The sequence below is a fragment of the Monopterus albus genome, unplaced genomic scaffold, assembly GCF_001952655.1.
Source record: "Monopterus albus unplaced genomic scaffold, M_albus_1.0 scaffold135.1, whole genome shotgun sequence".
Classification (NCBI taxonomy): Eukaryota; Metazoa; Chordata; class Actinopteri; order Synbranchiformes; family Synbranchidae; genus Monopterus; species Monopterus albus.
In genome coordinates, this window is record NW_018128015.1 from 268893 (window position 1) to 282269 (window position 13377).

Below are 13377 nucleotides of genomic sequence, written 5' to 3' on the forward strand. Positions count from 1 at the left end.
ATTCCTGCCTGTCAGACCCCTGGATCTGTGCATGCACTGGCTCCAGCCACACCATCTGGAGCTGCTTGTCCTGCTGCACCGTGTTCAAATGGAAGAGTGTCCAAAACTCTTCAGGCACTCATCGACAACTCTGCAGTATCACAGCAACTTTGATTATGAACGATAAACCCTTGGAGAGCTATGTTGTCCATCACTGTGCTAATCTTCACACCTCTCACTTGGAGAATAAATACACAAACAGCTGCTGTCTTTAAGTTTAGAGCTATAGTATGTCCTCAGGACCCCAGCCAAGAGTAATGGCACTGGCCCTTGGGGCTTCAGACTCTGAGGAGAGGCAGATGATTACCACCCAAGAGACTTAAAGTTAAATCACCCTATCACTGGTCTGTCTTGCACTGCTTTGTTTTGTCATGCAGCTTGCTGATAGTCAACAGCAATGGTTTCTGTCACCGTCAGTAGTTTCCATTTGAAGTGCAGAATCCTGGTGAAGAGGATAAATCTGCTCTCCATCCTCTCTACGCCTCTTATCAGAGGCAGCCCGTGAGCTCCATGTCTCAGCAGCCCAATCATCTTGTCACTCAGTCAGTCAAATGGTACATGTCAGGGAGACTAAATTTATTCCCTCGAGAATTAAAGTCAGTAGTGGAATAACAGTTGAACAGTACCTTTCTATATTTCTCATTTAAAATACAGAAATGATACACCAGTTTCAATTCACTCCAAAGGAATCACTATGATTAGTGCATCTATGTGCAGGTGTGGTGAAATTTGACAATATCAAGGCGTCCACACAGCACTGCCCTTTGAAGGTACAGAGTCCAAAATGGAGAAGGCTATCAGAAGCATATTAGCTGTGCTGTTGCACCATTCACTGTAATTAATCCTCTATTGTCAGAAAAAGAACTCCGCTACAACAGAGGAATGGTTTTCAGAGAGTTATTACAGGAATGGTAATAAATAAGTCTTTGTGTAAAGCTGTTCTCATGTTAGGGGTCGAGTTTGGCTAACAGGTTTGCTAACTGAGCATTAGCAAACTTTATTTTGCCTCTGCTCTCTGTTTTTTATTGACCAGAATGGTGTACAGCAATTAACACAATGTAAGGAAGGAGTAAACAGGACAGGGCAGAGATATGTATGTGGTGTGACTGTGGGTCAATGGGCAGAGCGTTCATCTCCCAACCGGAGGGTTGGCGGTTCAAATCACAGTGCCAACAGTTCCACATGTCAAAGTGTCCTTGGGCAAAACAGTGAACCCCCAAGTTGCCCCGGATGGTTAGAGCCATCAGATAGATGGCTGCCTCGGAAACAGATTCATTGTGTGTGTAACATACTTGGTTAAATAAAGGTGATTATCCTTATTATTGTATTTTTATGATTTTCATCTTTTGATTTTTGTTACTTTTAGTCAACAAAAACTAAATATAGTCTAGTTTTTGTCATCTTTTTTGCCATTATGAGGCTCCAGCTGTTACCATATTTATTATGTAAAGTTGTCATGGTTACAGGTGTTGCTGTGAGGTTTGTGGTTGACTACCCACATTAATCGTGGAACCGATTTATTCTTTTTCATAGCAACACAAGGATATCTGATTGAAAGACTTAGTTCTTATTCACTGATGGAAATTGTAACATATTGCATCATAGTTCTTCCTACCATATGTTACTTTTGATTTAGTTTTGTTCTCATTATAAAAAATAGGTCAGTGAATGTTTCTCATCCTAGTTTTGGTTGACAAAATTAACACTCCACCAAATATACAGTATCACAGACATAGCGCTGTACCACTTAAAGCCTGACAGGATGAATTTAAAAACATTTGGCAGTACAGAGATAAATATCAATGAAGCTGCAAACAGTATATATGTTGTTTTTAACTTGATCTTACTCTCATTGCGTCATCATCTGGAGGCCTCCTGGCTGTGTGTACACACACAGTATCCTGTGGATGGATTGCATTTCTTAGGAAAAACCCTCTGTTTGTATGTGTAGTCTACATCGAGCTGTCGTCAGCATGCGTGCATACATGATCGCGTGCAAATGTTTTGAAGCATCTCTTGGATGTCATCTCAAGAGCAGATACAGGATCCCTCGTTTTGAGCTCCACCACCTTCCTCTTTCTTTTCTCCTTGTCGCACTCACCTCTGCAGGTTTCTGCTAATGTAATCACAGACCTCTCCAGCCCGGGAGCCAGAAGCCAGCACAGACGTACAAGTATTCTAAACTGGTTACATTAAATCAAACAGGCCATCTGTCTCCCCCTGTAATTGGACACTGTGGATTAGAAGGAGACGGCAGTGTTTCCCAGCTAAGTGGGCTCATTACTGTTTATTTGGAATTAATTACCAATGAGAGTGGGAACCTTGCAGCTCCCTGAGAGTGAGTCCAGACACTTGAGGCTGAGATGAGAGCAAGGGGAGTGCTGTATCAACACTATCGCAACAGAGCTGGGACAGAAACATGTCTTCCTCGTGTCTGAATCTGACATGATGATGCCGCTGGCGTGCTGGAGTTAGGTTAGAACAGAAGCTTTTACAGACTTCTCCGATTCAATCACCCTAAACTGAGACAGCGAATGAATGGACATCTTCAGCTGTGGTAAGGGGTATCCTGGTGTGATGCCATTAGCTGTGGATGCTTTCCAAGAGTTGAGTGAAAGGACAAGGATGTATATCTCCTAAGCCTGTGAGAACCGAGCATCCACCCTGGCACCAACATTTGAGCTTTTTCTTCTCACAAGGATCACTGTGTACATGACTAGAAATGTTGCACAGGCATGTTTTGATGAATGGAAAAAAATTAACCCACTACCACCAAGACTCCTTTAAAAGTTGCTCTTTTTATTGTATCTACTTAAAAAATGTTGGTGAATGGCCACATCACTGCATTTTTTTCACTATGCTAAATTTCAGTTTGCATGCAGTGAAATAAATGTACACGAGACAACGCAATAAATTAGCATATAATTTACATTAGGAAAAAAATTTGTAACAGTGTACCAACAATAATACTGAATATAAAATAGACGCAACTAATCACATGATGCTTTTTGTCTCTCTTGTACTTTAGGTATAACCAATGTGACATTCAAACATCCAAGTTCACAGCAATGACTACCAGTTTGATCAGTTTCACTTCTCTCTTTCTGGAGCTTCCATGTCCCACAGCCAGTAGATGGGTTTGTCCAAGCAGTTTTAAATGCTTCTCAGCATCCACTGTCCTTTCCCAGCCAATAAAATCTTCTCGACACTGTCACACTGAAGGTGGCTACAAAAAAGTAGCAGCAGCAGAATTAGAAATTAGTTGTTAAAAGCTTCGATGAGGTCCTTGCACAGTCCTCGTGGTCTGTCAGGTTTCTTTGACTCCTACTATATCTCGATAACAAGTCTGTGATGGAGACATTCCGTAAGTGTTGTTCCCTTTCACGCCAGGGTAAAGGGATCAGTTACAATGGGGTGAGTGTCCATTTTGTTGGTAGCACAAACATCAATACAAGGTTAACAATGAAACTTCCCAGTGTGAGGTATAAACAGATACAAACAAAACAACAACATGACCAGCATTTACCAACAGAGTTTTGACAAGGCTACTATTTGGATCCAGCCTCACTTGTAAGCACTGCAGAGCGCTGAATGGATGCGTCCACTTGTTAGCACCAGAAGCCTGGGAAGGCCGTAACCCTCAGAGCAGAGCAGGAGGAAAACAAGAGGTAAACACAGTACTCCATGGAAATCTTAAAAACTGTAAAAGAGGGGAAAGCACCAATGAGTTGGCTGTTTTTGTGTTTTCACTGAGGGACAAACAGGGGGTCTGAACCCCGGCTACATGATCTGGCAACAAAACCACAATGAATATGATGTGTGTTTACATTTAACAGTAGCCTCCTTTATTAAAGGGATATTTAGACAGTTTGGGAAATGCGCTTATTCACTTTCTTGCAGAGAGTTAGATGTGGAGATTGATGTCTGTTTGTAAATATGAAGCAACAGTCAGGAGATGGTTATCTTAGCCTAGCATAAAGACTAGAAACAGGAAGTCAGCTGACTTAGCACTAGTATGCATGTTCTGTGGGTCAAAAATGCAGAATCATGTGGAACATCCAGAATCTGGAAGCATGGAGGAGGAGTATGTGCCACTGACAACTTTCATAAGCATGAATAGGGTGCCATCTGAAAATCTGTTACAAAGGTTTTCTTAATACATCCATAGTTTCCAGTCTTCATGCTAAGCTAAGATAATGTTTCCTTGGGTCTTGCGTCTTACTGAGTGTCCAGACATGAGAGTGGTATACATCTTCCATCATTATCTTGGCGAAAAGAAAATAAGTACATTTCCCAAACTGTCAAAAGAAACTATTCTTTTAATTCTTATCAGTGCTGAAACCATGATGACCTTGACTTGTTGCTGAAATACAAAAATATGACACACTGAAAACAGCTACTGCACCGTGATTCCAACGAACAAGCTGCTTCACAGAATATACTCCTTCAAAACAAATCCTTCAATAGTGAACTGAAAGCTCCTTAGTGAGATGCTTAGCAAAGGCCACTTTGGTAACAGTGATTCATGTGGCACAGGCACCGTCAGAATACTTTGGACTAATGACTGACATTGGGTGAACTTTTATCTGGGAGTTGGAAAGGTAGGCAACCATCTGGGGAAAGAAAGGTGACTTAGGAATCCTCCTCATGGCATTTTCTGGTCCTGGATTAACAATTCATACAGAGTATACAAATTCTAACAGTATATAGGAGTTTAACGTATGTTACAGTATGCAATATTTTCATTCCAGCACAGAGACTTTGAAATTCAATCACATTCCCTTCCATGACAGTAGGCTACTATCTGATAAAAACATGATCAGAGGACCAATATCTCAGCTCTGTTTGGAAATATACAATAAATATACAGTACAGTGATGGGGTTTTGCTGTCAGATTTGAGCGGTAAATTGTATTTACAAGAAAAAGTGCACTGAAGCTAAAAGTCTGCCTGACAATAGCACCATCACAGTCGACCCAAAGACAGGAGTCCAACACTGTGAACTCCCATCCCCCTTCCCTGGTGAGGAGTCCTCCCCTCTGTTGGTCCGTCTCCGGGGTACATCCTCTCTGAGCAACGTGTCCAGCACTTTGGATTCATAAAACAACAAACACGGAGAAAGATTAACAATGATATCAACAATTATTTTAATAAAAATAAAATGAGCAACAAATAATCTTCCAAGTTCCACTTCACAGAAGTGAAAATACTGAAAATAGTTAGTGTCAGCGTTAGGAGCTGAGCAGTGGTTTGGATTCCACCATGATGGATGGCCAGAGGATCAGGTGTGATGAGAAGGCAACTCCTGCTTTCTCCATGCATCTTTCACCAGGAAATCTCTTTATCTGCCTTCCACTGGTCCACCAGGCTGCCCCGTTCCTTTCTTCTCTCCCTGTCAGTGCTGGATCAGCCTCCTTTCATCCTTCGTGCTTTTTTCCTCCGTCTCTTGCTACGTCTTGCTCTTGCTCCAGGGGTCAGTGTCCCTGGCAGGTCTTGCAGCACATCTGTCTGAAGTATGCTCGGCTGCAGAACTTGAACTTCAGCACCAGTGGGCAGTACGCCACTTTGTTTACATCTTTGCATTCTGCAGAGAGAAAGAAGAGAGCTGAGTTAAGGAGTAAAAAGTTTTTATACTTAAGTTACCATCCCAAAGAAATGTTTTACTGACCTCATAAAACCCGTATCTAGCACTAGTTTGTGCCAGTCTTGTAACTCCATGTTCTTATTATGCACCCAGGACTTGGAAAAGTTTACAGTGATTAAACTTTGCCTTCATTCAAACATTACATTTAAAACAACGCTTCATGATGAGTGAAATTGTTTTAAAAAGTCAGGTTTTTATTTCTGATGTCTCTTTGGTCCTGTTTTGTTTTATGTGATTTGTATAAATTAATGATGGATTCTTATGTAACTAACATCTATCTTATGTTGCCATGGATGTTCCTTTCCAGGTATAATATGTTTTACAAAAAAAAAAGCAAAGACTTCTGTCATTTCCTTGAGTAGAAGATATAGTCACAACTTTTTTATTGTGCAGCAAATAGAATTGGATACTGGATTATGAAAACAGCTACAAGTGTTAAATAACTTTGTGGGTTGTTTAAATCTCAACATTTATTCTTTGAGAAATCGGGATGCTTAGTAATGCGCAAGCTGCACAAACTGGGGCTAACCTGCTACAGGGGGCTGGTGTGTCTCCCTCAGGCCTCCACAGAATAAAACTACAGCTATACTTGGACGCAGAAACTCAGACAGATCCTGGCCTCGTTCACTAACTGGGCTGTCTGCCATCCCCACGACGCGCGCACACACACACACACACACACACACACACACACACCCACACACACTGCTTTCTGGATGCTGGACAGGCAGTGCTCTAAATGCCTTATCGCGATCGGTGTGTCTTCCCTTATTAGGCTTTGGGCCCTGCGTCCACAGAGCCAAATGAAACGAGACATTGCCTCACTGTGTTCGTGAAGGAATAATTAGCCTTCAGCTAATTCCATTAGCCAGCCTGTAAATGCTACTCACGTTTTCCATTCAGGCTAATTGAAAGACCCTTCTCTATGCATCTGAATAGCCATCCTTCATGTGTAAGTGTATATGGAGGGTTGAGCTGTTTCGATTTGACCAGGAGCCAAGCTCACTGGGAAGATTAATGTAGCTGGCAAAGTGTAGAGGAGTGTGTCATCCAAGCATGTTTAGGTCATAGTAGAACAGTGAAAATGAAGATGGAGACAGTTTATAACCGTTTCAATTGGGGCTTTGTGTGAAAGTAATGCACACACAGTTCAACAGGTATTCACATAAACCATCTGCTTCTGCAGGTTTAAACAGAGCTGCATCTGTTTGGTGACCACACATTTTTTTCTTGAGCGTGATGAAAACTGCAAGCAATACATCACACACATGTGATGGCAGTGTCGATACTCTGATGCGGTACACCATACAGTGTATTTTGACATCTTACCGTCGCCGTTAGAGATGGGGGTGGCGTCACACTTGCTCTCACACTGCTGCATGGTGGAGGGTCGGAGGGACTCGGCGCACTCATTAGACGGCTGCCCAGTGTACGACAGACACTGCACTGTCCTCATCTGCTGGCCCAGGCCACAGTGCGCCGAACACTGTAACAGAAAACATCAGAGTATGATCTGTGCGGTCTTTAGCCAGTGCGGAGTGAGGACCATCTTTCCTCTGTGAGCTGAGTGCTGGGCTCCTCAGACTATCCTCTTTCACATACCCGCACACAGCCATTCTGAGTAATCACTCACAACATGGTCCAATCAACCAATCATCAGGGCACGGAGCCGTCCAGAGCCAGAGTCACCTTCCTTTATGTCTTATTCAGTTGGCTGCCTGTCACTGACTGTTTCCCAACTCAGAGGAACCAGGTCAACTGTTGCTTGTGAGGTTTGTCTCTGTCCAAAAGCACATTTTTGTGTATGTGTGAGGAGAGAAAGAGAAAGAAACCCTCAGAGAGTTACATCTTGTTTTCTCCTGAGGAATCCTTCTGTAATTCTTCACAGACGATGAGCTGAGCCCGAACCAGTATGTATGGCTGAAGGGGATGAGTGATTTCAGATGAAATTATAATGAACATTATAATTATGCTGCTGGCAGAAAGGCCATTAGTACAAAGTGGCTAAAACACTGGATTAGTATTGCTCACGATACCTTCAGATAGAAAAAATAACTTTCCCCATAAGACTGATTTTCTTCTATGCATCTTTGATATACCTGTATTTTTATTATGACAATAAGATTCAATAAACCAGGGGCTTTCAGAGTCTTACATTCTGGACCACCATCAGAAGAAACTGAGACATCTGCTTGATTTGGGGGATAAAATGCTCTAAGTTTTGGAATCACAGTTCCGATAATTTAGGGCTTTAGGAATGTGAACAGGAAGTATAATGTTGCCATGGAGTCACTGAATAATGCTGTGAGCTACAGCTTAAACCCACTTTTTTGTAAGTCTATATTTGTTTATATTTTGACAAATGGGCACCATTACAAGTATGCTGAATTAGCTATTAGTAGCTCATGTTTGCAACATACCTATGGATATACGAACAACTATCAGTGGGTTACTTTGAAACCAAAAAGAACTTAAAAACATCATGTTTATCATGCGGGTTCTGGAGTTATGAAGAGTGTCTTTCCTCCATGATTTCAAGAAAGACTTAAAGACATTTATTCAAGATGGCTGATAAACATAATGACATCCTTAGGAAGTGTAAGTCGTGCTGAATCTAGAACTATGTTTGTCATGTTTTTGCAGTCAGATGTGATGCTATAACTCCTAGGGAAAACACTACTGCCACTGCAACTGCTAACAGTGCTGGTGAACAGGCCAAATCAACAGACATACTAAGAAGCATGACTTCAGAAGCAAAGCAAAAAAACATAAAATAATCAAGCATAATAAACTGAACACAGGTGCAAAGTGGAGCCTGTGCTGACTAGAAACGTATGTCCCTGAGCAGAGGAAGCACCAGCCACACCAGTCCAATGTCAGTCTGTGTGTCACAGCTCAGAGGTCTGACAGAACTACATGAATGTTAAATCTGTTTCCTCAATAATAGGAAATAAATAAATCAGTCATTCTTGCATTAATAATCATTACATCTCAGTGATAATGAGTCGTGCTTTAGTATTTATTCTCTCACTGCAATATTTAATGTTGATGAGTTAATAAAGTAACACTGATTTTATAAGAGGAGAAGGTATTACTGTATCTGAAGGTGAAAAGGTTTGTTCACATGTGAAAAAGTCTGTTGCACTGAAGATAACATGTTTCAATGTGGCACTTGTAATCAAAACTGAGATGTGTGCAGCATTAAACTGCTTTGCACAAAAAACTATCATATCTTCAGCAAAATAAGCCTCAAATGAAGCAGATACCTTAACTAATCTTTGGAAGCACTGAGAAATAATGCACCTAACACCTGTGTGTGTATGACCATGTATGAGTGTAATATGAACCCAGCTGCCCCCACACTTTGTCACCTTCAGTGATCTACTCTGGCTCCTTCAGATCAGTGAGCCCTCATGTCATCCCTTCCCAATTAGAGAGTCTTTATTAGAGTCGGCTGCTTGCCTTGACAGATGGTGTACGTCAATGGTGCGACTGAAGTGGGATTTGAACCTGTAACCTTTTGGCCTGTAGACCAGGGGCTTAGTAGCTGGTAACAATCTCCCCTTTCTGATGCTCCAAGGACCAGCCGGTGAGGGATCAGAGCAGTAAGGGCAAAGCTCGTAATTACAGCCCCAACAAGACGAGGTGGAGCGGGAGGAGGCTACACAAACACACACACCTCTGCAATGCATGAGAAAGTGCTACGTAAAAGCAGACTCCAGCTGTTGCTATACGAGGCGTTAGACGAGGAGCCCACTCTTTGATGGACCACACTGAGGTTATAAATCAGGTTACTGGCACTGATGGAACTGTAAAAGTGTGTTATTGTTGTTTGTGAATGCACATGTGGCCAGTATGAGGAGAGCTGCGGCCTAGATTGCCTGACTCTTGACCTTTGACCTCTGCTCTGAATAACAGAGACCTAAATCCATGACATCACCTCTACCAGAGCACAAATGACCTGCACATTACTGTCTTCTAAACAGAGCATGCTGTTTAAATTCCACATTTACAGTGAATTATCAACAAAGCCAGTGAAATAACAAGCCATACTTTTTTCTAGATGCAACTTTCTCTGACGCACGTTCTCTCACCAAAATGAGTCAGCTGTGTTTTAAAGTGTTCAGCAGCTTTTGCTTTACGCACTGAGTCACGTCAGGAAGAGCCCAAGAATGCTGCTCCCTGGTCTTCCTCTAAATTGTGTTCCTGGAAGTGATAGAGAGGCCTGGTCTGAGGCAGAGATAAACTTCAGGCAGGAGGATATTACTGCCACTGATCACACACTCCAGGCCTGTTGGAGCACACACACACGTCACAGGTCTGCGTCGGCACCCGGTGTATGTCATCCAGGTGTAAATTACATTAACCATTTGCCAACACATGGAATCTCCCTGTGCATTTCAGACATCCAGCCCACCTTTTTAAAGGATTAACCACCACCCTGTTGTTTGAGAAGCTCACGAAAATCATGCTTAATTTAATCATTTCTTTTCAGACCAGGCTATGATGTCAAGGACGTGCTACCCTACCTGCCCCCATTCACCAGGGATCCAGCGAGGAGGAGGACAGCGGCCTAAACTGCAACGGATTCGGACTGGAGGTTTGTTGAGGCTCGGGCAGTGGGCGGGTGGGAAGGTCTTGGTCAGGTCACTGCTCTTACACAAGGCGATGCGGTGCTTAAAGCCAGGGCCGCATTTGGGTGTGCACTAAAAAGGGAGAAGGGCATGAGATAAAGATCTTGACAGCACAATAAACTAAAGAGAGTCAGGTTCAGAGAATGATCTTACCTCGGACCAGTCCAGAGTGACCCACTTTGGTGGGCAGGACTGATTGTTGCAGGGCTCTTGTTCGATAGGCCGGTGAGTCAGGCAGTGGGTGTCCTCCAGGGTCTCCTCCTCAGCAGGGCCCATCTTCCTGATACACAGGACTGTCCTCGTCCTTATGCCACCATCACATGTCTTCCCACACTCCGACCAGTCACCAATAAACCACCTGGAAGAGAGAAACATGAGGTAAAGCAGAAGAACCGATGCTAATAGAGCTGCTGTGATTTTTGTCAGTGTTGTTACTCCAGTGTGCTTCTGCTGTATACATTCTCTGATTACTTGATTACATACTACTGGTAATGTCAGCAATAGTGTGAAGTCACGTTATGGTACAGTACATTGAAGTGACTTCATTAAGGCTGGGTTACCAAAAGGGCAAAGTGGGAAACTGCTGCAGGGCCAAATTAGACCCAGTGTTGTTCAACTCCACAGACTTCAGAATGAATAGAATAAAACTGCCCAGACAGCAGCCCTCCAAAATATCCAGTCTGTGAGATATTACATCATCTGGAGGAATGCATACAGGATTAACCTGTTCAAACATCTGTGTTAGCGTTCATTGTTCGAGCCCAACAAACCGTGGCTGTTCTAAAACAACTGTGTTTACGTTATCTCCTTTAGTCGGCTGCGTTTGCCTTCTTCACGGACCCGATGCTGTTTACGCACTGTAAATCAGTGCACACATGCAGCATAACAGCCATCAGACACTAATCAAAACAAATGAGATACCACAGGTCTGAATCAGATGTGGAAATAAGTCACCCAAGACTGTAGTCTGAATGTATGAACGCAGGTTACCACCTAGACAGTAGATTTATAAAACTATCACTTTCTTTTTTTTTTTGGCTGGACGGCACCAACACTCACAAATAAATTATGACATAGTCTTAAACTAATTAACCTGATGCATTTAATCCCTCTTTTTCCAGTCATGACTGAATTGAGTCTGGTTGTGCTTCCAGCTACAGCGTAGGGTTTACTGACATTTGGACACCAAACAGAATTTCATATTCCACCTGTACACATGTATGTTACCCCCCAGGATCGGTAAAGGGGCCAGAACAATCAAACACAGGTGGTCATTTTCAGGCATCTTATTTTTGGCTCGAGACAAACACTGAAAATAGTTAACATATGAAGTTATATCACTGATGTTTTATTTTATTATTTTTGTCCAAACACATTTTACCAGGGCTCATTGAAGGCAAATTAATATCACAAGTTAGTTTCATATATATTTTTATATGAAAAATAGATCAAACGTGTGATGTGAAAGGTAGGGCTGCCCCCAGATAGTCAAATAGTTGAGTCATTAGTCAAGAGACCTGTCAGTTGACTGGAACTCTTCTAGTTGAGCCTTTCTTTTTATTATATATATATATTTTTTTTCATCCGGTGTCCATTGCAATAGAAGGCAGCCCCAGCCCAGTAGTGTGTCATCCACGTATCCTCATTTTGGTGTGCCAAGGAGCAATTTGCTCAGTGCTTCCCCCTGTGGTCAGGGGGATTACCACTTCACTGGTGCCACTGTCCAATACATGGATGTGCATTAAGGTTGGATCTATTTAGCAAATTGCAGAACAGGGATAAAAAGACAACAGGAGGTGAGATTTGCACTTTATTATTCAAACACTCTGGTCTACTTTTACAAGAGAAAAGTCTGTCACAATGATGCGGCTGGTTTAGCCTAATGTTATGTGAGGCCAGTTTGTTTACCCGTCTCTTTTAAAGTGCAACGCACAGCCATTTACTGGCTGTTTCGGTGACATGCATCCATCCAAACGGGACAGGGAAGCTAACAAGAATGCACGGGAAAACATTTCAATGAGGAACTATAAATAAGAGGAATCATTCTCAGTGCAAGCTGGCACACATTAGACACACAGTAACAAAGTGCACTGTGGTTAACTAACAGGAGAAGCTTAAAGTTGTTGGTAAACTAGGCTATAACCATGTCTCAGAAGAAAAAAAATGCCCATAAGAGCATTGGTTCAACAAATACAAGTGTGCTGCCTGTCTCATTATTCTGACAAATCCATACGGCAGCCCGACATTATATATTGTCTGTTTAAATAGGCCGCAATCTTGAATCATATGCAGCTTATTGGTTTAGAAATGCTCAGAAATATGGTCCTGTTACTCTTTTGCATTTAAATACTGATGTTAATGTGGACAGAATCGTCACTAAAATCATGCCATTTGATTTTCTGATAATCTAGGTTACATATATAAACAAAGGAAAGAAAAAGAACAAATAGTCACAATGAAGAGCCGACTGACAGTCTACTGACAAGATTCTTAGTCAGGTACAGCCCTAGTGAAAGGTCACTCGACAATTTTCCTTAGCTTTATGGAGTATTTTAGTATCTTTTAGCTCAGTGTTTTGTTTTAACTGCCCAGCAGCAGATGTTTTCAGGGAAAAATATTGTGCGCCACCTGCCCAGTGCCAGCTAGCAGGTTAACATGGTGGAGCATTTAGCAGCTAAAGAGCTAGACATTTCCTCAGGGGTTGGTAGAGACCAAAACAGAGCTAAAAGACAGTGAATTCAGTTCATCAAAAGGCCACAGTCATGACTCCACATGTTTCACTGGATGTGTAAATAGACACCCAGTGGCTAACAAGTTATAACATGACACATATTCACTTAAACGGTGATGTCAGTGTTGTATTTATAGCTTCTTTCCGCTGCACATAAGTGACCAAAAATCAGTTAGTCAATCAACATCAACATTACTCATTGCTATTTTGATAGGTAATTAATCATTTAGGTTATTTATCAAGTAAAAGGCCATTCTTTGCTTCAAGCTTCTCATATGTGGAGATTTACTTTTTGTTTCTGATTTATATCATTGTAAATTTAATATATT

General features: G+C 42.0%; 1 protein-coding gene across 2 annotated transcripts in view; it reads right to left on the minus strand.

The window, feature by feature from the left end:
- Positions 1–2851: 2851 nt before the first annotated feature.
- Positions 2852–13377, minus strand: part of adamts6 (ADAM metallopeptidase with thrombospondin type 1 motif, 6) — a 52968-nt gene continuing 42442 nt past the window's right edge. For both annotated transcript variants that reach the window (XM_020613563.1, XM_020613565.1), the window contains exons 22-25: positions 10471–10675; positions 10213–10389; positions 7013–7169; positions 2852–5623 (exon numbers count right to left, since the gene is read on the minus strand). In XM_020613563.1, coding sequence (XP_020469219.1) covers positions 5514–5623; positions 7013–7169; positions 10213–10389; positions 10471–10675 — 649 coding nt within the window. In that variant the 3' untranslated portion in view covers positions 2852–5513. The remainder of the gene's footprint in view (positions 5624–7012; positions 7170–10212; positions 10390–10470; positions 10676–13377) is intronic.